The sequence below is a fragment of the Platichthys flesus genome, chromosome 8, assembly GCF_949316205.1.
Source record: "Platichthys flesus chromosome 8, fPlaFle2.1, whole genome shotgun sequence".
Lineage (NCBI taxonomy): Eukaryota > Metazoa > Chordata > Actinopteri > Pleuronectiformes > Pleuronectidae > Platichthys > Platichthys flesus.
Genome location: NC_084952.1, coordinates 8,547,286 through 8,575,192, shown reverse-complemented (window position 1 = coordinate 8,575,192; position 27,907 = coordinate 8,547,286). Strand labels below are relative to the sequence as shown.

The window sequence follows — 27,907 nt, the reverse complement described above, 5'->3', positions numbered from 1 at the left end:
TTATATAATTTAAGAATTATTATACAATTACTTGAATAGATCAAAAAGTATGCCAAAAATAATTCAATAACCACAACTTCAACCACACACTGCTCTAAGGTATTATAAGCATAAAGCTGATGTTTAATTAAAAGTCGTCCTGCATATAAAAAAAAAAACTAGATGCTTTTCACATCTTGTAATTTGAATCCTTAACAAAGCCCAGACTAACCGAGTCATCTGCCAAAACACCGCCTTCAGCCGTGGAGCAGTCGCATCCTGAGCTGAAAATGTTTGGTGAAGATCCTGGATTTCATCTTTATTTTATTTTTTTTCAAGTATTTCACATGCATCAACAGACGAAGAACAACTGAAACACTGAGAACTTTGAAATGAAGGTGGCTGGGTACACATGAATAAAGAATACAGGCTCTCAACAATACTGGCCTTCACAACCATTAGCAAGGCCTGTTTTCCACCCCCCCACCCCCTTCTCCCCTCAGACCTTACTGCAAGTCGCACGTATTTGATTTCAGAGTGGCGACCTCTTGTCCATCTGCCGGGCTAAATCGGTTTCACAGACAAATTCACTTAGTGTTGAGAGAACCTGAACATTTATCAGCTCATCATCTACATTGGATTTGCTACAGACTAAATATAGAAACATTACAAAATAAGGCAGCTGCAACACACAGAGAGAAACTGGTTGAGTTCATTAACTCAAAGAAAAAAAAAGGATAATCTATATCTTAATGAAAATTCCGTAATTCAGTCCGAGGAGTATCGCTGACCTCCGAAACATGTCCAGGTCCCTTTTCTCTTTCGTCAAACGCCGCAGGTTTTGTCCCGTTCTGATTCTCCCATTACATTTTTCCCTTCTGCTTGTTTGTCATAGATGACACCGAATACAGGAAGTGTTTTTCCCTTGCTAAAATGGTAATACCTAGCACACATACACACACGTTCAATATAAAAAAAAAAATCACAGGAGATTCGTTTTAGTCCGTTTTCACCAGGAGCGGCACATCAGTGACCTGCAAACGCACAACAGAAAGTTTGTAATAAAAGCAGCTCATTTGTATTCGAACATTAAATCGCTGCGTCTCGGTTTAAATCTGTGCTGATTTGAATGACGCACGATTAATTTTCCCGACAAAGAAGTGCAGCGTTCACTTCTCCAATATTTCATCTCTTCGACACTTAAGTCTCACCTGCGACAGGTCCCAGTTAGACCATCTCATACTGGTTGTTGGTGATGTATCGGGACAAGCAGCAAGCCAGGAAAATCCCAATGAGCTGAGAGGAAATAGGTTGAAACAATAGAGTTAACACACACACATGTTGGTCAGTAACAGTGTCTTGAACCCCTCGTCCAACAGGAAAATCACTGATATCCGACTGTTCTCGTTTTATTTATTGGTTTATTCTGCAGGGACAGAACAGATTAATAAACACCAGTGTAAATGTGTCAGACATTTTATTTTGTAGTCCCTGGACATATGTTACAAAGTCATCTGTCCAGATGTTTCCCTTGTGGACTTCTGTCTGTCGCCGGATCCCCAGATCTTGTTCCCATAACCGAAAGGTATCATGGCCAAAGATATAAGCATTATACTTGATTCTGGAAAAAGTATATATTTGTACATAAACCCACCAGAGGCCCATAGCAGCTTCATTTGTTCTGCGTTCTTAAATACATCTGAGAGAACGTGGGATGTACCTGGAAGAATGCAATCCCAAAGGAGATCCCTGCGATGATTCCCAGGTTGGCCTCCATTGTACTCGTCACTTTAGCGAAGCAGCCCTACAGAGCGGAGGAAGAAAGATTTACAGAGCGGCGTAGGAAGTGACAGCTTTTGATTTTCACCAGTGGCCGTTGCCTGTCGTCCACAGATGTTTAAATCATTTGAATGCATCACTGATTTGAAGCTATATGCTGTGGGCAGTGAACTCACCGTTGTGTACACTTCACTCTCGGCCTTGTCGAGGTCTTTCAGGGTCTCAGGTGAGCACTTGGTGTTGTCTTTGCAGCAGCTGGCAGGGACGCCCTTCTCTTGGAAGTAAGCCGTGTCTTTCCAGTCTGTGAAATTTTTCACCCCGCAGCAATGCAGCTACAAGGAACAAAACATTTTTTTACTTAACAAAAAGTAAAAAAACCCCACCAGGTTGAAGGTTTCCTCCGAAATACACTTTCGACATTTTAAGATTCGACGTTAAAGTCCCCGCCTGTGCCGTCTTCACCGAGCAGTAGCTGCCACATTTGCATAGTAATATAGACTCCATTGTGTACACTGTCTTTTGAATACATAGAATGGTTTACATTCATGTCACTGCTGAAGAAACACTGCTTATGCAATGGTCCATTTTAAGATGGAACGTGCCCCTGGCTATGGAAGGGGGAGAAGGCCAGAAAAGCCTTGAGGCGTGCATCATTGTAGATGTAGGTCACAATGACACGGTCTTTCAACTTTAACTTTGCAGAACTTTACACACAGAGAGAAAACTATAAAACATAACAAAGAAAAGAAAAAATGAAAAAGCATGATGTAATATTAGATTTGATTTAAAATATCCTGACATAAGCTCAACTTCTCTGATTGGCCATGGAGACGGTAACAAAGTCGACCATGTGCGTGTCACTTACAGTCATCTGGATGGCGTCCACTGCTTTGCTGCTGCTGCCGCCGTCGGTGCTGTTGTAGTTCTTCACCGCATTTTCATAGGCCGAGCCCAATTTAGCTTTAATCTGGTGAAATTAAATCAAAAAAGGTAGAATTTATTTAATTTGAGCTGATGTGACCCGTCTGTGAAACATTTCCATGTTTGGCACCAGTGACTCACCTCGTGTCTGAAGATGAAGCCTGAGATACCGGCCACAAGCTCAGCCAGGAACACCCAGATCAGAAACATGGCATACTGTGGAACCAACACAAGGGGGGGGGGGGGACCGTTATATGTGGTCACACCTGAGAAGGATGGGGGGGGGGGGGGGGGGGGGGGGGGGGGGGTATGTTTTCAGGAGAGCTGCTCCTTCACTGACCAGTTTGAGCATCCATGGGCTGCCGCGGCATGTAGCGAAGCAACCGAACAGCCCGAAAATGACGATGGTGGCTCCGGTCCCAATGAGGACATATGGTGCATTGGTGCTCTCCTCAGAAGCCAGGGCGAGATAGTCCTCGAGGCTCACCTTCCCCCACACCCCGACCGCCAGCAGGATCACGCCTGTGAACTGCAGGAGACAGCAGGGCATCAAAGAACCACACAGTAAGATGAGGAGGGTCGGACACAGAACCTGAGGTTAAAGCCTCCAAGGCACTCCCCCCCTGAATATGTAACAATCTATCACACATGAGGGATTTGTAATTATCACATTTACGCTGAATTGTTTTGAGTTGATAAAATAAAGAGTCATCGGACCATGGATCAATCTAAATAAGCAATCTCATGGATTTGATGAACATATTTAGCCATTTTTCTGCTAACATAAGTAAAGCAGATCAAGCGATGATGAAAATAATGAGCTGAATGATAATCAATCAGGCAATAAACAAAAAACTACTTTAATTCAATGTGAAAGATATTTTTTTCTAACAAAACTGCCAAATATTTCTCACATCTGAACTGTGCAAATGTGCTTTAATTGAAGTCATATGTGATAATGAATGGTTAGTGTATTGTGGTTTCGTCTGTATCAGGGTCGTTAGTATTTAGTCTACAGAATTGTTTACAGTCAACACATCTTCAGTGAACTCTCCTGTATCGGTAAAAGACAGATGTTTGATGAGCAGCAGTTTGTCTATTTACCGTCAGTATTTTACATAAAAACAAAAGGCACCTGGGACCACGGCCCCGGCCTGTGATTCAGTCATCTCAGGATCTTTCCCTTCACCGCTGCTCTCACACGTCATTAGCCTGAGGCGAGACATCAGCTCAACCAGCCAAGACCAATATACCGTCAGATAAAATCACTGACCTGAACTTTGTGTTTGCAGCAGCAGCCTGAGACGGCTGTTTGCTCAGGTACAAAGATTAACAGGCGGAGCGACGTTAAGTGCTCATTTTCTTCTCGATGCCACCTCGTGTTTACATTTTACCAACGTGTAACGGGGGGGGCTGCAGCCAGCAGATGCTTCAACCAACTGTTACCCTGCTGATTACTGTCTGGATTAACCGTGTTGTTGTAATTAAAGTTTTAGAAAAACGTAATAAATGCTTGTTCAAAGTTCCCACAGTCCAAGCTCATGTCCTCATGATATCCCGTTTAATAAACATGGCATGGAAAAGTTAATCCTTGTTATCTAAGTGAAACATTTATCAAAAGGAGGATCTGCAACTATTTTGATAAGGACGAAATAACCTTTACACTGTTAAAATATCAAACGTTTGCTTGTTCCAGCTTTTATAATATTTTGTCTTATGTAATAAACTGGACTGAATCCTTTGTTTTAGATCTGCTTGTAGGAAAACAAGACATTTGACACTTGAGCTACTGGAGACTGTACTGGCAGTTTCACCGAATTCTGACTTTTCAAACCAAAAAAATGTACTTATCACATAAATAATCAGCATATTCATTAATAGTGTAAAAAAAATCTTAAACCACTTTTCATAGTTTAGGAGAGCACAAGAATTGACCATCAACTGCTTTTATACTAAGATGGTAACAGTAAACTGAACTAGGGCAACCTCTTGCCAACTAATGTCATTCATCGAAAGTCGGAAACAGAGGATTTATACTCAAAGAAATACATCAAATATTCGGTCAAAGTTGATCAACTTTCTGTCGATGCGATGATCTGCGAGCTGGACCTCACAGCTTCAAACTGACTGTTACTTACAGAGCAAGTCAATCACACACAAACTGCTTCAAAAACAGATTCACAAACTGAATCCACGATCGGACACAGCGATCAAACCAAACGGTCCTCCGGTCAGTCGACGTGGACCGATTAATCGACCACAGCTCTTTGTTACTAAGTAGCACAACAGATGCAGATCATGTTGAATGTAGCTTTGAACGGATGACGTGTGAAGTGCAACAACACTGCGAGTTAAACTGTGAGTCAGAGAAACACACAACAGGTCCACGAGCCGCTGCTTGTAAATGACACGTTGATGCTTTTTTTTTTTCCTCTGCGACCGAACAACAAACATCTGCTTCGACGTTTTCAACAAGTGGTTCCGTGTGAGCTCAGCCGCTGGGACCGGAGGACACGGTGTCAACACGGGACCGGAGGACACGGTGAGGACACGGGTCCTCTCCGGTGCGGGTCGTGATTTGAGGGGAACCGTGTGTTCGCCCCGCAGCTTCTCCTGTTAGCTCGTTGCTGCTTTAGCTCGTCGTCCCGCAAACTTCCACGAGTTCGCGACTCACCCAGAAAATGAGGCTGTAGGAGATGAGGAAGGTTTTCAGGCAGGTGATCACCGGCTTGGTCTGGAGCCGCCGGGACGGAGGAGACATGGCGGAGGCTGAGATTCAGGACAACAAAGAGACGAGGGGACGGGTTGGCTTCTTCTCTGCGCCCCGGAGGAGAGGAGGACAAAAGTTGGAAAGGAAAACAGAGAGAGGAGACCGGGAGGGGGGGGGGGAAGTGTCGTCACTGACCCACATTCACTTTCCTGCAGGGGGCAACGTCCCTCCTCCACTCGGATCCACATCCACACCAGATCCCGATCCACACCACATCCAGATTCAGACCAGATCCTGACAGATCCAAATCCCGATTCTGATCCTGATCCCGATCCACACCACATCCAGACCAGATCCTGATCCTGACAGATCCACATACTGATTCTGATCCTGATCCAGATCCCGATTCTGATCCTGATCCACACCACATCCTGAACCAGATTTACACCACATCCAGATCCACACAAGATCCAGATCCTGATCCCTACTAGATCCAGGTACACACTTTCACACCAGATTCAGAATCAGACGCGGATCCACACTAGAATCAGATCAACATCCACACTAGATCCTGATCCAAACCACATCCAGACTCAGACCAGATCCTGATCCTGATCCACACCACATCCTGACCCAGATACACACCACATCAAGATCCACAAAAGATCCAGATCCTGATCCCCACTAGATCCAGGGCCACACTTTCACACCAGATTCAGAATCAGACCGAAATCCACACTAGATCTACGTCCACACAACATCCTGATCCGGACCCACACCACATCCAGATCCACATCCCGATTCGGACCCTGATCCAGATCCACACCACATCCAGACCAGATCCTGATCCTGACAGATCCACATACTGATTCTGATCCTGATCCAGATCCCGATTCTGATCCTGATCCACACCACATCCTGAACCAGATTTACACCACATCCAGATCCACACAAGATCCAGATCCTAATCCCTACTAGATCCAGGTACACACTTTCACACCAGATTCAGAATCAGACGCGGATCCACACTAGAATCAGATCAACATCCACACTAGATCCTGATCCAAACCACATCCAGACTCAGACCAGATCCTGATCCTGATCCACACCACATCCTGACCCAGATACACACCACATCAAGATCCACAAAAGATCCAGATCCTGATCCCCACTAGATCCAGGGCCACACTTTCACACCAGATTCAGAATCAGACCGAAATCCACACTAGATCTACGTCCACACAACATCCTGATCCGGACCCACACCACATCCAGATCCACATCCCGATTCGGACCCTGATCCAGATCCATGCAACATCCTGACCCAGATACACACCACATCCAGATACACACAAGATCCAGATCCTGATCCCTACTTGATCCAGATACACACTTTCACTCCGGATTCAGAATCAGACCCGGATCCAAACTAGGATCAGATCCACACTTTCACACCAGATTCAGAATCAGACCCAGATCCACACTTTCACACCGGATTCAGAATCAGACCCGGATCCACACTAGAATCAGATCCACACTTTCACACCAGATTCAGAATCAGACCCGGATCCGCACTAGAATCAGATCCACACTTGCACACCAGAATCAGACCCAGATCCACACTTTCACACCGGATTCAGAATCAGACCCGGATCCACACTAGAATCAGATCCACACTTTCACACCGGATTCAGAATCAGACCCAGATCCTCAGAGTAAAGTCTGCAGAAACATTTGAATCATTTCAAATCAGATTATAAATGAAAACATGAACTAAAAACACTTTATTTTAACACACCAATGTATCTTTTTAAAGTCAATTCCTTCTAATATCATTGCGTACTTATATGTTTATATGTTTTACACCGGGCACTACAGAGAAATGGCATTGTAATCCTGTCCATGTCCTGTATATGTGGCAGAATAGACAATATTGTTGACTCTGGCTTCTATAAAATAAAAATAAATATTACAGAAAACTTCTCCTGGATGACTCACAACCTTTATTGGATCTTAGATTGTTTGTCTATCTTCACTTTCTAGAAATTATTTAAAGTTCTGTGTTGATCTTTCTTTTCCTTTCTTTTCTTCAGCCCTTCTCTCAGACGTCAGGAGAAAACAGACACATGAGAAGTCCGGTAGCGCCCCCCAGCGGGTGTTCACCGTCATCGTGACCTAGAAGGATCGTTTTCTTTAAAAGCTGCGGAGACTCTGCAGTGACCAGACGCTCATTGTCTTCAGCGATGAGAAGTGAAGTTTGTAGAAAAAGACGCGTCTGGTTTCACTTGTGAACTTTCCGTGGATCGTATCTTTGTTTTCGGTCCTTCCATTATCTGTGGGACTCTGGAATCTGAAGCTCAGACCTCAGGGGAAACTTTGGTTCAGCGGGAGAAGTTTCATCTTTGTGCTTCTGACATGATCCTCAGCTGCTTTGTTGCTGTGTTCAGTTTATTCCTCACAGGTGAGTCAAAGAAAAATCCCTTTAGTCAAGTCATCACGTTATTCAATAACAATAACAGTGTAACATCGTGGAAAAAAGTACCCAGATTCTTAAATTAAGTAAAAGTACAAAACGTTAAAAATGTTTATATAAGTAAAAAAGTAAATATACTACTGATGTGATAGGCTACTTGGACTTTACAGTATCATATGATTGGTTTGTTATGTGGATGAAGTAGTGGCATCATTGTGTTGGTTGAGGTTTTAACTACAGTTTTTCATGTAAGGCTGCAATGGATTATTATTATTTTGTTCATTGTTATCGATCAATTTAATTTAAAATGACTAAAGCAGAAAATGATCACAATTCAAAAGGTGAAGTCATTAAATCTGAACACAATATTAATTAATTTCCTTTGGACAACCTATTAGTTTCAGTTTGATATAGGCCTAAAGTTAATCTGGATAAATCATAGTCTATAAACTCTTCAAATGCAAAAATCAGAATTTATAAAGTATCTATTTAAACAACAACAATCATTAAAAAACAAAAATAAACTGATAGAACATGACAAAGGATACTCAAACAAAAGTCTTAGCTTGACATATAAATACACAAGTTAAGTATTCAATGTACTTTGATGGTGTACATTTCTCTATTGTATGATGTTTCACTGGAGACAGTTGAAGAAAGTCATGTGACATCCCGGCCTCTGGGGACCTGCTTTCATCCCGGCTGTAATAACAACTGGATGAGATGCAGATGTGCAGAATGTTTGAGGTGACTGGGTGAAAGCAGACGGACACACTCATCCCTTCAGGAATGAGGAGCTGGGATGCAGCTCGTTCACAACATCTCCCAACACGCAACTGGCCACACTCCAGCCATGGAGAATCAGAAATAAGCCGTGGCTGCAGCTGAGCCCCTCTTTAGACTCAGACCAGGCGCTTTAATTACAGCTCGGCTCCAATCAGTGGCAGTTAATTACTGAGGAGTCCCCCCCCCCCCCTGGGCCGAGCACGCTCCAGCCTCCATCTAATCCTGCAAGACAACGGTGGGACCTGAGATCCGCCCACAAGGTTCAGATGATGAATGGAGGAGAAAAGATGCAGGTTATTATCTCTGCTCTGTCATCACGGACAGATGAAACCCACTCCACACCTTCCTCTGGTGTGAGTCATGTGTGGGAGTTCTCTGAGTGGTGTCTGATGCACAGTGTGTGTGTCAGTGTCGTGGTATTCTGCACCATTTAGTTTTGACATATTTTGGATTGGTTGCTTTGGGGACGCTTCACATCTATGGGTTTGAACTGTGGTTTGGACGACACGAGACATCTGAAGAAGGTGTGAGCTTTGTCTGAAATGTTGTAGATATGAAGATAAACTGATAAATAATGTGCAGAACCAAAATATGAATGAAAAATAGTTGCTAGTTGAGGCCCTACAAGTCAAATCAAAGTGGGAGCTATTGAAAGAATGACACATCACAACAAATAGAAAAACAAAAACAAATAAGAAAACATACAGGATGTAATTAGACAATTTGTTTTCTTACTTGCTGCACTGTGTTTTTGTTTACTTTTTTATTTGCTGTTGTGTTTTCCTATTTGTTGTTGTGATTTGAACTTCAGGAAAGCAACACCATGACAGAGACATGTTGTCTTGTGTCATTTTGGGTGTCTTTGTGCGTCTTCATGAGTTTTACTATTGTCAAACAAGAAATATTAATGGTCACTCCGCACGAAGGCTCTTATATCTTGGACATATATACATATGTCTGGTTGGCTGTTCAATGATCCCATACAACAACTTCATATTTAACTGTGCATTGGTTTTATCATATTTCAGGTAGAATCTTAATCTGAAAAGATACAAGTAGCTAAAGCTGCGAATTAAATAGTGTTTTATTAAGAACAATATTCTCCTCTGCAATGTGGAGTAGAAATATTATGTTACATGAAATAGTCTAGTAAAGTACAAGTATTTATCTCCATCTCTGCAGTAGTTTGACCTGCATTTGAATATTTGTATGCATGCTGGTGCAGGTCAATCAGCGTCTGTGCCTCAGCCCTGCAGTGCAGAGCATCCCAGTGATGGGCTGCGTCTGTTTATTTCCTCTGTGAATAATTCTATGAACGAGCTTTCTGAGTGGAACACTGGGCTCATTATGAGCAAAACGCTGATGGAAGTTTTAACCCACACGTCACTGGAACAACCCAGGGCAGCCCTCCAGAGCAGAATAGTAAAATGAAGCATCATTATTAATGAAACACAGCGTTAACCTGTGGGGACTTGATTTGTTTGAGGGCAATTGTGCCACAAAACATGCAAAAACAGAGCCGGAGCAAAGGAAGCAGCACAGGAACTGACTGGAGACGAGGGTGGAGGTCGACACACTGGAAAATTTGGCTCTTGGCTTTAAACACAGAGTCATTTTCAGGATATCGCAAAAAATAGAATGCCTGAAACACAGCAGCGGAGAGCGGGGGATGGCAGAGACAAGGGTTTATTGTGCTGAAAGACTGATTCAGACAAAACTCTTCTTTTTACATGGAAAGAGATGAGTGAGCGGGAGCGTCGCCAAGAGAGTAATCAAAACAAGCAGTTTGTCCTAATTTGTGGTGAAGACTGTGTCCAGTTACATTTCACAATAAAGCGGGGGCCAGAAAACCACTACAATAGTCGTCTTGCACACTTTCTCGACTCACATCCACATTATTTTCTGTTCCCCTTCAAGAAAACAACCACAATCTTTCCCCCATTTGCGAGAGTTACTTGTTTTCTCAGTCTACCTCTCAGGTTGTGAACTTGCAGGAGCTTCCCCTCAGAGTCCCAGATTACAAATCCAGGTGTGTGTGCACTGGAATGCTACTGAGCGTGTGTGTGTGTGAGAGGAAACCTGAGAGGAAAGCTATGGAAATGAGATTGTGTTGCAGGGGGAGAATCACACAACACTCTGGGTACAGAAGCTTCCTCTTCCCACATGTCTTTGTTCTGTTTCAGCTGGCTCCACTACAACAGTGTATGACGGCTACAATGACTTTACAGAGGACGAGTACGGTCCGCAACTAGACTACAAAGGTGCGTGTTTCCCCCCCCCAATGCATGCGGATGTGACCAAGATATCACTGATTGCTGTTTCACTGGTGTGTGACTGAAGTGTGTTAGAGAAAAGTGCTGCAGATTGTGCATTGTATGTGTGCGAATTGATGACTGGCAAACTGTACTGTTACTATTATTCTTTTTATTGTTATAATTAAGACACAAAAATTGTGATAAATACAGCTATTTATATTAGGACATATATTAATTTAGGCTATATAACCTTCAGAAGTGGTGTCCACGTATTGGTATTCATGCAGCTGTAATAAAGTGATATGTGTGATAGTTCTTGGATACAGGTCATGGATCAGAATAATATCAATATATAACGGCACAGTCCTGGTATTATCTTTACCCCTCTAGCTTGAATTTGAACATATGTGACCTCAATTTGGAATTTGTTTTTGCAATTTCATCATGTTGTGTTAGGCTTTTATAGAATGTAACCAAGTTTGACCTCCACCAAGGCCCAACGGCCCCGTCCAATTCTGTCAGGCTGCTCCAAATTTCACACACCCGAGGGTATCAGTCACCTTAGTGTGCCTGATGTTTTCATCAAGATCCATGAATTCATTTCTGGGAAAGTGGTGAAAAATGGAAATATGTTGTGTAGGTTTATGTGTTTAAAACATACATATAGATGTCAGTATTTTTATTTAACGTGTGGATCATTGTGATAAAATCAGACATTTTATTTGCCAAATTATCAGAACCGTACTGGTGCCATTCTCCGGGTCTGACCAATGGGGAGGTGACCTGCCACTCTCCTCGGGGCCCCGCCTACAGGAGCACGCTGGGCACCCGCTGTGAGATGAGCTGCGACCGGGGCTACAGGCTGGTGGGGAGGAGCTCCCTCCAGTGCCTCGCCAGCCGCCGCTGGTCGGGGACCGCCTACTGCCGCAGTATGTGGAGACCTCACCTTCACACATGGGGACACATTATGGGATGTTTTGTGTTTTGTTATCATCACAAAACGTAAAGACCAAAAGCAACAGTGAAGTGAGGCTGCTGAAGAACTGTCTGTGGTTTCAAAGCCTATTAAAGTTTATTGCTCTGCACCATGGAACTCCATTAATGCTAAAACTCCATTATAAAGGCATCTGTGAGCCACATTGTGTCACTGCATCTACCACCATTGCCTTGAGGAAAGACATAACAACTGCATCACATGGGTTATGTAACATCTGGTCAAACCTACAGTGGCCAGGAAATTAGGAAGTATCTATCCTTTTAGAAACATTTTATATTAAATTCTAGTTGATAAAGATTTACATCCTCAGTAGGAATGACTTGGACCTGCACTGTAAAAGAAAATCAGGTCAAAGAATGCTAAAATGTAACCTGCAGAGAACAGAATACTGTAACATTTAAAAACCATAAAATTACAGATTAAGCACATACCACAAATAAAGTATATGGCTGTTATTTTACATTGAAAGTATCTCCCACATTTTTCTTGGGTTTTTTACTTTGGGCATTACTTGGCCAAAACATAGCAGTTAGATTTTTTGTATTTCTTAGGGTGTGTGGTTGAAACAGGGGAAGTTGGAAGTATAGAGTTGGACCCACACATTGTTGATTTTGTTCTTTTATGGGATTTGTTGACGCAGCCTCACCCCCCCCCCCCCCCCCGATTCACTGACAGTTTTGACTTCTGCTCTTCTTCAGAAATGCGTTGCCACGTGCTGCCCCTCATCCCACAAGGCAGATACTCCTGCACTCAGGGCTTTGTGGTGGACTCCAGGTGTGAATTCACCTGCGACCCCGGCTATCGGATCCAGGGGGAGTACTCACGCACCTGTCAGCACGGGGGGTCGTGGAGCGGGGGGCAACCGGACTGTATAGGTACGACACCGCTACTGTGCACGTGAAACTCTGTGTGAATATTTTGTCAAACGGTCGACTTGTGTTTTAACTCGCCGTCATAACATGGACCTAAATTGAGTCCATGTGCTTTGCTGTGCAGTTTCCCATCAGTCCTTCACAAGCTGCACGTCCCAGTGTCCACTCTCATAATAACAAGCCTATTTCCTGCTCCTCTGTTCTCTCTATTCTATTCAACCTGTTCTCTGATGTCTCTTCACAGGCTGCTCTGAGCTTCCATGTGTTCCAATTTCCTTCCTCTAATATCTCCAGTGTTATTCTTCCCTTTCAAACTGTTCCTATCAGATACCGATCCCCCGAAGATCAAGTGTCCTCCGTCCAGACTCAAGGTCGCTGATCCGGGGAAACTCACTGCCAGGGTCACCTGGGACCCCCCCACTGCCAAAGATACCGCTGATAAATCCCTTGAGTAGGTCACTAAGTTCCTTTTATCTCCGTCTCTCGTTTAAAATGGAGTTGAACCTTTTGGTCTTCACTTGTGTCTCTGCAGAGTAATATTAGTGGACCAGGTGTCGGGCTCTGACTTTAAAGAAGGAGTGAGTGTTATCCGCTACAAAGTGTTCGATCAAGCCAGGAACAGAGCCGCCTGCAAGTTCCTTGTCCGAGTTGAGGGTGAGATCACAAACCTTGAAACTCATGAGACAGTTCATGGAAAAAAAGCCTTGAGATAATATGATACTGTGATTTGCTGCCGTACCAATTTAAACCCAACAGATAAACTGGAGGCAGCTTTATAACTTGCAGGATGTCAGTTGGATCTTTGTTTTGTGACCATGATGTTCTCCTCCCAGTGAGACGATGTACAGTACTTCCTGCACCCCTGCATGGTTACCTCACCTGTTCCTCCGACGGGAATAACTACGGTGCAACATGTGAATACAGCTGCGACGGAGGGTATGAGCTGAGGGGGGTGCGGAGTCGCGTCTGCAAGTTCAGCCGCAACTGGGACGGAAATCCAGCCGAGTGTGTTGGTGTGTAACAATGCTAATACTGTGTGTGTACGATTGGTGGAAGAAGCACTCAGGTCCTTTAACATGCAACACTGCTATTAGTGCAGCAAAGGGAAAATACGATACACCACTACAATCAATCAATCAATCTGCATTTGAAAAAGTTAAGTGTTAACAGTATTTAGCTATGAAACAAATGTAGTGGTGTAAAAACTTAAATATTTCCCTCTGAATCGTAGACGTATAAAACCTTAAAGTTGATTTACTTTCTACCACTGACATAAACGATACACAACAGTATTCTTGGTGTGTATACTAAGGTTTAAATACAGGATTTCATTGTGTGTTCGTAGCGATGGAGATTAAATCGGATGTGAAAACAGCTTCAGCTCTTCTGGATCAGTTCTATGAGAAGAGGAGGCTGCTGATCTTGTCTGCGCCCAACATCTCTGACACCGACTACAAACTGCAGAACATCATGATTCAAGTGAGGGAACCTGCTGTTGACTTAACATTCATCTCCCAACAATGCTGAGAGTTTCTGAGGAAGTTTAAACAAACATCAAGAAACCCAAAAAAAACACCTGATTTCTATGTTTTCCACCAGAAATCCGACTGTGGATTAGACCTGCGACAGGTGACGGTGATCGAGCTGCTGGACTCCCCGCCTCGAGAGACCGGGCGCATTAAAGAAAGTCTGCTCGGCTCTGAAGTCATCGAGGGATTGAGGTAATGGTCAGATACTTCACCAGTTAGTCATTCAGGAGGTTTATGGTACATTCTGGGGGGAAATGTAAATTTAGTAGAACATTTAACTCAGTTTCTGGCAGAGTTCAAGATCAACCCCTCCCTCCCACAATCATTAATAATGATAAGGAAGCAACTGATGATAGTTTTTAGTGAAATCGTTACATCATCAGTAAACTCTTCTTGGTTTATTTCCCCACATGATTCATATTCCCCCCCCCCCCCTCAGCTTGAAAACCACCGCTCTATTTAAATGTCAGGAGCCTCCTAACATAAAGTGAGTCTTTGTTAGTTTGAGGTTAAAAGGAAAAACTCCACTGTAAAGATTAACAGTGTTAGTAGCACAGTCATTCCAGGGTCACCGTAATGGGATTTTGACAGAACCGACACATCAACATCAACAGCAGACATCTGGATTCAGTTCCTATGAGAATCAGGGACTTTTAAAATCCACTCTGCACCAGACAGGAGACACAACCATGTCGGCACCGATCCATTTAACAAGAGGCAAAGATACAGCTTCTTTCCAGCAACTGTGAAATTTGAGTAAGGGGCACTGCTCACTTTTTCCAGACTCTGGAAAATCTCTCCCAGAGTTTCTCCCTTCGGTCTCTGCACTGACACACAAACCCCACAGCTGAGTGAGAGCTGCACACCAGGCACATTCTTTCAGTATAGTGCTAAGCACTCTGGGAAATGTAGAGAGGAGTAGACATGAGTCAGTAACTGAACAAGGACATTTTTGGTCCTTGCTGTCAAAAGAAAACTTAAATAAATAAAACTCATGGTACAATTACTTATTAATAACTACAACCACTTTAACATCACAGTATGAACCGGTGGACTGTCCCTATAAGTGCTGCCTCACGTTTCCCTGCAGACAAGTTTTCAGAATCTCCAGGTCCTACTTCAGCATGTTGCTGCTGGACAAGCTCGGGCGGGACCGAGAGCGCTTCATCACCCCGATGGCGTCCGACGAGCTGTTCTCCTACATCGACGGCTTCCTGCTGGACGAGGAGGAGCGCGAGAGGCTCGAGCTCCACAGAGACTTCTGCGATTAACTCAATCAGTCCCTCCGGTTGCCACAGGGATAAACTCATCAGTAGAACTCTAACGACACAAGGAAGGACAAACACCCAGAAGCCAGCGGAACATGAAGGAGGGAAAAACAGGACGAGGAGGCCGTTCCTCCTGTTTACATGTGATGGTTATACTCCACTGAAGAGATAGCACAGTTTCCTCTTTATCAAGTCATCAGCTGAAGGCATGGAGGCCACCACTTTAAAATCATTTAAACTATTATTTAACTAGAACTTTAACACGAATAATAACCAATGCGACAGAAGACTACTCAGGAACATCCAGCAGGTGTTGAGGTGAAATGCAGAGCTGTTGTCCTGGGTTTCTCTGGGGGGGGGGGGGGGACAAAACTTTTAAGGCAACCTTGAGGATATATAAACATATATATTGAACATATATAATTGAGATAAATAACAAATGTAACAATTTCAAGTTAGACTTTATTCGTTTTATATAAATATAATTTTATTTGATAATATTTGTGCAAAATAAAATGTTGCAGATTAAACTTACCACAATTTGTAGAATGCAACAACACACATTCTGTATACAGCTATAAAGAAACACATTTGTGACACCGTCTCTGTGCTAAGTGCTGTGCATGATTTTAATGTATGAAGCCTGAATTTAAAAAATATAAAACGCCTGTGTCAATGCTCTTGGATTAAAGACAGTTTTGTATGCTTTGGCCCTACAGTAGCACCAGTCTGCAGTGTGTGTGTGTGTGTGTGAGGGGGTGTGAACAGATGTCTGTTGTTCAGGAGGCCAGTAAACTGATGAGTCGGATGAAATACAACAAATCCACATTCCTCATTTATCTCACTTTCGTCTCAGAGGTCACAGCGTCTCCTCTTTCAGTCTCTTTTCCTTGAAGGTCCGGGGCTGCGCTGCCGTCCTCAGTCGCCCTCCTCCTTCCGCATACTGGATCGCAGTGGAAGAGTTCCCTCTGCCCACGAGTCAGGGTACTGCATCATCTTCTCCCACATACTGACCTCCTCGCCGACCGAGTCCATTTCCACTTCCTCCTTGCTTATTTTTACAGTGCCTGCAGGGGTGAAGATAAGTGCAGCATTAGTGCAGAGTTAGCCGTTATTAATAACGAGGCCAAACTCCTTTAACGCTCTTAATTGTCACACTGGGGAGGGGCTTCGGCAGTAAAACAAAATTAAGCATGTCCTTCTCGTAAAGGCAATTTAAGCTTATGTAATAAAACTAATCAAATTAGGAAAGAAAGTGTTACTTTCTCTTTTCATGGAGACTTTTTTTTCAACCTTCATTCCACTGTTATTTTGTAATGGGCTGAACAAAGTCAAAGAGTTGTTCCTACACTGGTTCCAAAACAGGATCTGAACACTGAACTAGAATTAAAGGCCGGCTTCACAGTTCTTCAAGACAAAACCAAAACCTTTTATTGCTGGGATCATTCCCCCTGTTTCATATTGTCATTCAAAGACCACTTCCTTATGTGCTTCTAATGTCAATGATTCAAGAAAAATCCAGTCCTTGTTTTGTGCACACATATATTCCCAAGTTTGTGTTCCACTGTATTTGTGGGAGTTTTCAGCTAAAACAGTTGCAACTTTGGAACATGTGCACTTCATTGATTTAAGTCAGACTGCTTAAAGAACATCATCAGCTTTAAATACAGTTTCTTTTTAATGAAAGGAGAAGAAACTCTGTCCCCATCACAAGACACTCAAATTGCGTTAGAGAAGGATCTTATCAAAGCCAGCGTGAGTAGCAAGAATAAAACAGTTTCAATATTTATATGGACAAAAGGTGTATTATTGTGGCACAATACAAATACGATACGGTTAATCTGCCAGAGCACTAGGTCAACAAGATCTTTCAGTTTCCTACCTTTAACCGAGCTGAGGCGGACCCCTCCTAGGAACTCATTGCTCAGCATGGCCTCCTTGTCCCACACAGTCAGCTCCAGACACATCTCCCTCAGCTGCTCCAGAGCCAGGTCCTTGTACACGAACGTGTGGTCGTAGTGGGGGTCCAGGTTCTTCTTCACGACGGGAGTCTTCCTCTTTGTGCTCTTCCCCTTCGTAGGGAACAAGTATCTGGAGAACCAAAAACACAGAGTGGGTTTAAAAATGCTTTAATGAAAATACAGTGAGTGGGGTTGTGAGAGTTGAGAGATGATCACTAACCCCTTCACAAAGCTATCTGATGTCCCTCCTGGTTGCATTGCCATCAAATTATTTGCCTCTTTGATTAAGACGTGCAGTTCTCCCCTGGGTTCCGTTGCCGCTTCTCTCTTCTTGACTGAAGAAGAGAAGACACTCTGATATATTTGAGGCTGAGCGAATGAGACAGTCAGAAACAAACACAGTTTTCTTATCTGACTTTTACCTTTGGTTTTCTCAGTCGCCGGCTTTTTAGGTGTGACGTACTTCAAGGAGATCACCAACTCTCCTTTATACTGAGCGAAAGCTGAAGTCTGTGCAGTGGAGGCTGCCTGTTTGATACCAGTACATGAGAATCAGGACACACAAGGATCGCACACAACAACACAGTAAACATAAGGCTGGTACAGGGTGGGGAAAAATTCCATTAACCATAACAATTAATACTAAACCAAATTTACCATTTATTTCTACCAAATCAAAAAATATAATGAGTATATGAGTCAGTTCTGCTTGGGACACTAAATTATGAGAAATGGATCTGATTACTAAATCCCTCAACATCATAGTGTGGACCACATAGATACACACAATGCATTGGATTGTAAACACACTAGGGCCCCTCCATTGGACACCTCTTACACATAGTATGAGACAGAAACCAAAGTTCTGTTCTACCTTTGACATCAGAGCCACATTCTCCTCGTCTGGGGAGTCGAGGTCTCTGGAGTCCAGAGGGATCTCCACTTCTCCCAGGAAGGCGTTGCGGCTGAGGCGACCGTGATGCCACACTGATATTAACATGGAGCGGGTGAACAGCTGAGAGCGGCTAATGGAGTACTGGAGGAGGAGGAGGAGGAGGAGGAGGAGGAGGAGGAGGAGAAGGAGAAGAGTGGATGATTCAGAGATGATACAGTGATGGAGAAGTCTCACTGTTTATAATATAATGCTCTGGAGCTGAGGGAGTTTTAATTAAATCATGTAACATTGATTAACACAAGAATAGAGTTTATTGGAAGTTGTAGTTAAATTCTCCTGAAGAAACTAAGCTAAACATATAAAATTACAAATGGATCTAGCATATCTAGCCCTTTTCTTTGCCCCTTGATTCAAGCTGACTCTACATTAGAGGCCAAGACAAAAATCAATATTTGACAAGAGTTATTCTAATCTGCAATGTCAATATCAATCGTAAGGGCCCTGTAGGTGTGGTCGTTGTTTGCAGCAGGCACGGCGCAAGGTCACTAATCAGGGAGTGTCATTCAGTAAACAGGATAAGGTCAGCAGCTGCGGTGCCGTTTGAGAGGTGCCAGATATAAACCCCCACCTTAAGTGTTTCTTTATAGACGGGGTCGATGGTGTTTCTCTTGATGGTGGTCTTCCTTTTGCTCTGGCGAGATTTGTCGGGGAGCAGATAGCACTTGACATAACTGAAAGACAAAAATCAACCAAGTAGGTCAACCTGCTTTTCCTCCTGAGCACCACGTCCGTGTTCTGATGAAATTTCCTGATTCAAAGCTGCTGAAAAGATATTTGTTGACATTCAATTCCCTTGGAAATCTCGCAGGAATCACATCTGGGACGTGATTATCGCGACTTTGTAAACATGGCCACCTCTTTTCCACACTGATCAAAGCTTTGCTAACATCACTGAGGGGTGTGTGTTCAGTGGAAAAGATTCTCTCAGAGTCAGGGTTTGGCCACAGCTGCTGCAGAGTTTTGAGTCTTGAGCAAACTGTGCTAACCAAACGACGCGTTCGGCCAAGCGGAGATTCACACAACAGCCACGCTAAGTCAATAAGTTTGATAGTTACGGGTTTGAAAGCTGCCGTGAGGCATCGGCGTAAGCCAGCCCGTGGCACTCCTTGATGAAGACGTGGAGGCTCTGGCTGTCTTCGTCGTAGCTCATAGAGAAGACGATGTTCCCGCTCACCTCCACGCTGTCAAAGTCTCCTGCCTCACTGTAAATACTCATCGTGCTGCCCAGCGCGCTCTGTGGAAACACACACACACACACACACACACACACACACACACACGTGGATAATCATGAAGAATTCCTGTTTCATTAGCACGAAATATTGACATTTAGATTACGATTGCACAGACGTGTTTTAAATGATTAATGCTGCAGAACAAAGAGAAATAACACATAAAACAAATAAATGATATGTAACATAAGAGACACTGGAGGGTGGAGAAAATGAGTCAGGGACAAACAGAGAGAAGGTTTCTGTCAATATCTTAATCCAGAGTGACAACAGGAGTCATCCTGGCCTCAGCTTTAATTACTGTGGAGACATGTTGGTCGACTGTACACATCGATTTCACACTTTCTTATGTGCTGGAAGTTCCCTGAGCCTGTAGATGCTCATTCAGATGATCCAACATCAGCTTTGGTCTGAAATGGTTTTTCCTCAAGGAGCCTTCAGTCGAGTAAACGAGAGCTGGGAGAAACGTCAATGCTTCACCTTTGAGCTGTGCAGGCTGGAGGAGCTGGACGCCATTGACCTTTTGTGAAAGCTGACCAGGCTGTCAATATCTTCATCTTCCTCTTCAGCTTCCTGTGGTGAGATAACGGACATTTAAAATTATACACACACAGTGGGACTAGTTTTACCCAGGATTCTACGACATCTAAGATAATGGATTACCAGAAATGTATCTGGTAATTTACCACCAATTGTTGTCTTTTACAACAGTCTCCTTGTTTTAATACTCTGTTTTAATATTCATATAATAGTCCTTTATACATTATTCAGTTTTTTTTTTAAACCTCTAGAACTCTACTCATCCACTCATACATTTTGATACAGGTCAATGTGAAATTCCAAAGTTACAGTTGAGTATTTTTGGATGATTAACTTCCACTGGGCCTCATCATACGCTTCATCACACTTAACTAGTAATAGTAAGTGGAGAATTCAGCACCCACTGGGAGATAGTGGAACAAAACCACACATGCAAACCAATGAAGCTCATACAACCGCTTACCACAAGCTGGATAGAAAGCATCGCTGATCTCTAAACCCCCCAAAAAACAGCTGCAGTGATTCATATTTGAACGGTCACTCACATATTTGAGGAACTTAAGTTGTGAAAATAATGTAAAATGCAACATTTCCCAGGATATTTGACCTTTTCTCCTATTTTTTATTAGTTTATCATGAATGGAAATTTAGTCAACTGTTTTCGTGGACATGTGGACATGTGGTGAAATAGTTGGAAAATGTTGAGATATATGAAACATCAAATGTAAAGGCCAAGTTTGAGGGTTTCTCTCCTCATCCAGAGAATTTCAACAAGTGCACAAGCCTCAGTGGACCACGAATAAATGTGTCTACAAAACGTTTTAATAAGAATCTTTCTGTAGTTGGTTTGTTTTGCTCACTTTTAACTGTATTGGTCTTTTCTTGCAGAGTCCATTCCATGAATCAATTGAAATGTTAAATATAAATAAAAGAAATACAATAAAGTATGCAAGTACATTCAAAACACATACATTCATTTACTGTCATTGTAATGATAAGGTAACTGCCAGAACAATAATTACAATCCTGCAAATATCTGAACACAAATATCCTTCAGAAGTTGTGGTGTCGGAGAGGTTGTAAATGTTAAACACGCAAGGATCAGTTTTGTGTCCCTACACTGAGGTTTTTCATTCTGGTTCTTTCACAAAAGAAAGAATAACCGAGGCCAATGTTTAACTAAATGCCAGACATTAACTTTTAATGTAATATATAAAAGCAGTGCATAAGAATATCAAAATCTAGATATGCTTTCAGTAAACAACTCACCTTAACTTCTAAGCCTGGTACAGAGCGACTCCTGTTGCCCATCGAGGCGTCAGGTGCCTCGATTGCTTCGCGCAAGTCGATTGTCGACACGGACTCTAAATGTGAAGACAGTGAGTTTTACACATGTATAGAGACGTTGTTTGTCATTTGATTCAGGAATAAAATCAACTGCACTGCACATGGTGAGATGAAGATACTAACCAGGAGGAATAGAGCCTCGTTTGAGGCTCTTCTTGAAAAGTCTGTCAACGTCCAACTCCGGGCTCGGACTGACGGGTTTTACTTCTGGGGCCTGTGGGGACAGAAAAATGGGAGACACAGTCAGAAGAGAAAAAAGATACAATAATTTGAGAGCACGTTAATTTAAAAGCATCTCACGGTGTTCTCTTCTGTGTTGGTGTCGACGGTGATGACATGTGTTTTGACTGGGATGGTCAGACTGGAAACAGTGGAGCCTGTTGGACTGGACTGGAGAGACTGCTTCCCTTTCCTTGTTGACAACATACGGTAAAATCAAATACAGTTAAATCAAAAACAGTTAAAACAGGCAGCCTTTAACTTTACAGCGTAGATGTCACCCCTCATTCACATTATAATATTTGGAAATCGCAGCATATCTTTAAATCATATGTGGAGTCTATTTAATAATTATGCTTGTTGATATCATTAATATCAGATGACAGGACATCATTTTAAATAAATGACTTATATTTTTGGCCACTGATATTGCAGATTTTTTTATTAGAACTTCAATAAAAGATTCAACATTTTCAACATCATCAAATACAACACCTTTTAATGGAAACTATGACATTTAGAATTCCAAGCCAATATTAATAATGTGTAAAAAAGTATTGTTGTTACTCTGCAAATCATTTGATAATTGAAAGCATTATATATAAATTTAAAATGTAACTTGTTTAGTCATCAACCTTACCGTATTTCAAATGATTAGAGTAGAGACTAAAGGTTTCCAGTCCTACACTGGAGCAGGCCGGACTGAGACCAGCCGTGGGGGGGAGGCTAATCTCTGCATTATCTTCACCTCACACGTTGTTTGAAGTTGGTTAGCAGTGTTTGTTCATTTCAGAATAACTGTAGATTAGTTTACCTTGGCTGCTCAGGGGTCATACGGCCGGACTCAGGCTCAGTTTTATTGCTGCTCAAACTGGCATTTTCTGCAGACTCTGTATCACTGCACGTCAACTTTGACGCAATGTCCTCCTTGGATTCAAACGATTCCTTCGAAGCACCTGAATTCTTGTTTGAATGTCTGACAGAGAACATTTGACAAAATGATGAGAAGTGTTTCAGAAATATCTTAATTTTTTTAATACTGATAAAACTAAAGAATGAGGACAAACCCTTTGTTGTCCGTTGGATTTTTCTGCCTGGGCAGAGGCACGGGAAAGGTAGGATCTGGGTTAATTTCTGTATTTCTCAGCAGCTGTTCTCCGGTCGTCTCACGCTTCTTCACTTTAACACAGAATAAAACCACACACACACATACCAGTCAAACACAATGCTCTCATGGTAATGCATTTTTCAACATCTCTCTCCTTCCACTCTTGAACTAAAGATATCTGTGACCGTGGGCTCGGCTGAAAGCTGTTTACATTCCTAGTTGGACCGTTGATACCCACTTCCTCTTCCTGTACTCACACAGGGGTTTCTTTTTGAGCGAGACCTTCACCAGGTTGTGTCCTGGCGTTTCAGAGAACCGGTTGACCCTCTGATCGTAAAACCAGTCACCCGTCCTTTTCTTCAGATCCCTGGAAGAAACAAACACATTTTAAAGGTTTAAAGGAAACTGGATGAACATACATTCAACAACTGAATGCCACTGGAGTTAATGTTTACCCCACACACTGTGAGCTCATCAGTGTGTTTCAACATGCTGAGCATTACTGTTATTAACATTACTGACATGTTGATATAGTGACAGATACATTTGGGATTGTTAAAGGCTGCCAAATATTTTAAAATCTCCATTCATCTCATTACATTATACAGAGAGGCATTCCTATCATTTACTCTTTTCTCATTTGTATAATTATGTAGGACAAAATAATAGAAACAACCGTATCAAATATTCTATAAAATACATTTCTCTCCTTACAACTTTTTTTTGTTTGTGACTATTTCAATCCGGTGTCATTCACATCCTTGTTTGGAATAGTGCGAAACCACAGTGAGACCAACAAACCATGTGTGTGCACAAGATAAACAAACCAGGAATCTAGTCATAGGAGGAGAGGAGGGGGGGGGGGGGTCTGAGGAGCAGCAAGTAGAAAATGGTGTCTCACGATTCTTTGGCGCACACAGAGCACAGCCAGGATCCATTGGGGAGGGTCGTTCGGCAGTTGCTGCACACGTGGTGATTACACGTCTTGCACTGAGTGGAGAAAAAAGTCAGTCGACTCAGAGGCTCCAGGCATCGGCCACAAATACGCTGACTGTATTTTCCACTGCCACGTTTGGCCCCTTTCCTCTTCACGTCCAGCAACTCTGTCTTCAACTTCCTGTGACAATCATGACATCATCCAGTGAGTTTTGGGTTACGTATATACAACAGGTGAATCAAGCATTACCAGACACAGAAACACACTGTACACTTCATCTTCTCACCAGGGGGAAATGTTACATGTTAGATTTGGTGTTAAAAAATATGTCTAAACCAAGGACTTGGTTTGACCAGTGAGACTGAGTTTCACTTTGATGTGAGGAACCTGTACACCTGCATGAAATGATGCAGATACTATGCAGCCACACAAACACATTGACAATGGACACATCTGTAAACTCAGACAGGGTAAAAACAGAGTGAGGTTTCATAAACAGAATTTTTTTTGGGATGTGTGTATTTGCATATAGAGCACAGATGTGGTCACAGGGGCATTTCAATGCCAGGTGTCAACAGACGAACATGAGTAGCCAAGTGCATCCATTTGTGACCGTCTTCTAAAGGCTACTTCCATTATTATAATGGGTTTTGTGTTCCGTCACAAAGTTATCAAGTGGTTCTGTTGCATAAACCTAATCAATCAATTAAGAAACAGCCACACCTGAGTCCAACAGAACACACATTTGATGTGGAATGTGAAGCTGATGTGATGAACTCATGTGAAGCAGAAACTAATAGACATGTTTACAACCTCCACGAATTGAGTTTGTTTTGAGAGCAAAGAGAGGAGCTTGACATTACTAATAAATTTCACATCATGATGACCATGCAATCAATGATTATACTGAATTGTGGTCCAGCCTTAACTCCAGATATTGTGCACACGGCTGGCCACACAAAAATGTGAATATTAAGAGAAGATATATTTGTTGTCCACTATATGAGCACCAGTATAAATTTGTATTTGGCTGAACTTGGGCTCTACTGTGCTGGTGCCTTTAACACCATTCAGCTTACGTTCCCCATAAAAATATGAGGGTAGTGGAGAGTATTATGGGTTGTGTGAGCTGAACCACCTGCAGCTCAACCAAATAAAAGAGGAACTGCTGGCAGACTTGCATTTCCACATATTTATATTCACTTAATGTGTATTTATTATAATGAACTTGTTAATCATTGACTTCCTCTTTGCCGACTGGATATTGAGATACTGTCACGTCAATGAAGTTTAAGTTTTTTCTGAAGCAACGACACTCGCGATACCTTAACTCTCATGAAGAAAAAAGTAAAGCAAGTTGCCCAATTGTGCCCAATTAAGAGGAAAATGTTCTCTTCTCACCGCACACGCTGCTCCTCCCCCTGCCTCAGCTCCTCGTCCCGCTGCAGCACCTCCAGGATCCGCTCCCGCTCGGAGTCAGACAGGAAGCTGAGGCTGATCATGTCAGCCGCCTGGGGCATCGTGCCTTCCACAACAAACCCTCAGCGCCAGCTAACTGACGGCCGCATCGAGAAGATCCCCTGGAGACAAACACAACGTCAGCAGTGGACTCAGACGGGAATTTACTCTTGACTGTGTCACTGCAAGAAAAGTTGGAATTCATACCAAAACGAACTGCATTTTAAAAACTGAACGTTAACATAAAAACAGATGACAGAGGTGAGAAGGACTCTTGACTTAACTAAGGCAGAGCCTGTTTTCTTATGATTCCATGGAAGACACGCAGAGCTTTGGCCAGTTGTGTACACTGGTGTGTGTGAGAACTGTCTGACGTGTTGCTATAATGACAATAACTGCAGCAAATACAAGAAAGTCTTAGCCGTGACTTGATGCCGTGCAGGGATACAAGTGCAGAGAGAGCTGCAAGGTCTTTATCAAGCGCCTGGCAGATGAGTGAGCAACCTCTCCCTCTTCCTGTTGGCCACCATTGTGTGAGGCCTCAGCCGCCAATGTGGGAGCCCCACTCCGCCATGCTGGAGTTGCCTCATTTGACTATCTAAATGTCACTTCACACAATATGGAGCAACTTTGTTCCTTCTTGTATTCAAATTTTTTTTTACACACACACACACACACACGCACGCACGCACGCACACGCACTCGCACACACACAGACACACACAAAAATAGTCACTTATAGTAAACGGCACATTAAACATTGAAACATGTTTTCCATCACAAGAGGTCAGGAATCAGTCATAAAATCTAGGGAATAAAGTTTTCCAAAAATGATAAATGACTAGAAAGGAACCAGGCTGCCAGAGAATTTAAGAAATCCCACAGAAGGCCTCTGCCCGGGTGAAAGGTTGTTTTGAGTGGGACGGGCAAAAACAACACCAACTGGGTTCCCACCCTCTAAGGATACAGAGGGACGGGTGGAGTTCAGTAGCTCAAGCATTTGTTTAAGCCCGACATTAAGCTTATCATCTGTCACTTTCCCATCTGGAACTTCATGCTCCATTTATTTTCCAACAGCCTCAAAGAGAATTAAGTGAGAGGGAAAATATGCATGTGAAGAAGCTAATTAGAAGGAAAGCTGCACTTCTAAACGCAAAAAACACACTGAGAGCTTCTTTTCCTCATTGTTTGAATGCCTGAGGCAAACAAACTCCAGCAAGTGTTCACTAATACCTGCTGGGTTACTTGTCTGAGGAACCTTTAAGGAAACGGAGCGTGCGTCTGTTCAAGATGACCCAGAGATACAGCTGGAACTGGAAAACATATAAAGGGCATTTAAGAGGAAATGGTGTTTCTTTTTTAAAAGCACATTGAGCTGAGAAGGTGAGGTCACATAGTGGAGGTAGTTGTCTCGGTTTGTGTTAACTGTAGGTGACATTAATTCTTTGAGCTTGAGCTTCATTTTGGTTAATTTCCTCAGCAGTAATCCAGGTTTATGTCACATTTGAAAAAAGTTTCCTTTTTTCCACACAAACTCATCTAAATGTCAAATTTTCTATTTTGTCTGTTTAAGAAAGTACAAAGCAGTTAGTAGCTGTACTTCTACTACTTATAGACACTACTTATAGTCCAGTAAAGCTATGATGATGTATATTTACAGTCTTTCATGTAGATTTCAGATTTACAGTCGCACATAAGCACTTTTAACAGTTTTTTTTTGTCTTTACGTTTTGTAAATTAAACGCTTTCCTTGATTAACAAACAAAACATCCTCCAGAGGGTTAACAGTGAATATAACTAATAATATGACAACTTCTATCACTACCACTTATATATATAATAATCCCCATTATCTGTAATTATATAACACTAATCAAACAAGAATATCAAACTCGAATAATGAGAGATGAGTCAGTCGCAATTCAGATTCAGATGCTGTTGTTTGAATGCAACTTTAAAAACCACAGGTTTGTGTACGTTTACACAACTTGATCCTGACAAACATGTCGGCAGAGACACAAAGACACGCAACTCCCTTTTAACGCGTGTAAATAACTTGGCGACGCGTCGCCTGACGTCACGCAGCCAGCGGATAATTAACGTTACTTTTGCCGTATCTATAGAAACCAGTTTGCGTTAAAGTTAAAAGTTTGACACGTAAATAAAACGAAGTCAGGACATTAGTGCATTAAAGAAAACACACACCCACACACCCACAACCACACACACCTGTTGTTAGAGTCGTGGTCGCACCGCTACTCAGTTTGCGTCACTGCGACATTAAACACAAACAGGTTAAAAGTAGCATAACGAGCTAACTGCTAACACAAGCTAATTCCTTTACCTGTGTAATAAACGTGTCCGCTCGTCCAGTGCGAGTCAGCTGCTTCCCTCCTCTCGTCTCCTGCTGCTGTGTTGACTGAGAGACTCTCTGCTACCGGAAGATCAGGAAAGTTTGCAGCAGACACACACACGCACACAAACACACACACTCACTGAGTCAGGAGCGCCTTTCCACAGTTTCCATGACAGGTGCTTCCCCGTGTGAGCCCAGTTTGCCTCAGCAGAGACTCACTGGGAG

At 42.7% G+C, this 27,907-nt stretch overlaps 3 protein-coding genes across 4 annotated transcripts; 1 reads left to right on the top strand and 2 right to left on the bottom strand.

The window, feature by feature from the left end:
* Positions 1–285: 285 nt before the first annotated feature.
* Positions 286–5,548, bottom strand: tspan7 (tetraspanin 7). The gene is made up of 8 exons (XM_062393077.1): positions 5,354–5,548; positions 3,020–3,208; positions 2,821–2,895; positions 2,624–2,725; positions 1,935–2,090; positions 1,700–1,783; positions 1,191–1,275; positions 286–1,013 (listed from the first exon to the last, which is right to left on the bottom strand). The coding sequence occupies exons 1-7, from the start codon at positions 5,438–5,440 to the stop codon at positions 1,207–1,209; spliced, it is 762 nt and encodes a 253-aa protein (XP_062249061.1). The 5' UTR covers positions 5,441–5,548; the 3' UTR covers positions 286–1,013; positions 1,191–1,206.
* An 8-nt stretch (positions 5,549–5,556) lies between these two features.
* Positions 5,557–16,290, top strand: srpx2 (sushi-repeat containing protein X-linked 2). Of its 2 annotated transcripts, none has more exons than XM_062393073.1 (11): positions 5,557–5,886; positions 7,483–7,850; positions 10,832–10,909; positions 11,641–11,832; positions 12,599–12,775; positions 13,100–13,223; positions 13,305–13,426; positions 13,606–13,785; positions 14,118–14,251; positions 14,372–14,493; positions 15,392–16,290. In XM_062393073.1, exons 2-11 carry the CDS (start codon positions 7,805–7,807, stop codon positions 15,570–15,572), a joined length of 1,356 nt encoding a protein of 451 aa, XP_062249057.1. In that variant the 5' UTR covers positions 5,557–5,886; positions 7,483–7,804; the 3' UTR covers positions 15,573–16,290. The 2 variants fall into 2 exon arrangements, with proteins under 2 accessions (XP_062249057.1, XP_062249056.1); XM_062393072.1 differs by lacking the exon at positions 5,557–5,886 and adding an exon at positions 6,296–6,373.
* Positions 16,015–27,807, bottom strand: sytl4 (synaptotagmin-like 4). The gene is made up of 17 exons (XM_062393071.1): positions 27,671–27,807; positions 25,270–25,448; positions 23,833–24,048; positions 23,189–23,298; positions 22,891–23,002; positions 22,638–22,799; positions 21,905–22,016; positions 21,728–21,818; positions 21,527–21,621; positions 20,198–20,290; positions 19,541–19,719; positions 19,054–19,156; positions 18,405–18,566; positions 17,953–18,058; positions 17,751–17,865; positions 17,452–17,660; positions 16,015–16,636 (listed from the first exon to the last, which is right to left on the bottom strand). Exons 2-17 carry the CDS (start codon positions 25,386–25,388, stop codon positions 16,488–16,490), a joined length of 2,133 nt encoding a protein of 710 aa, XP_062249055.1. The 5' UTR covers positions 25,389–25,448; positions 27,671–27,807; the 3' UTR covers positions 16,015–16,487.
* Positions 27,808–27,907: the final 100 nt, after the last annotated feature.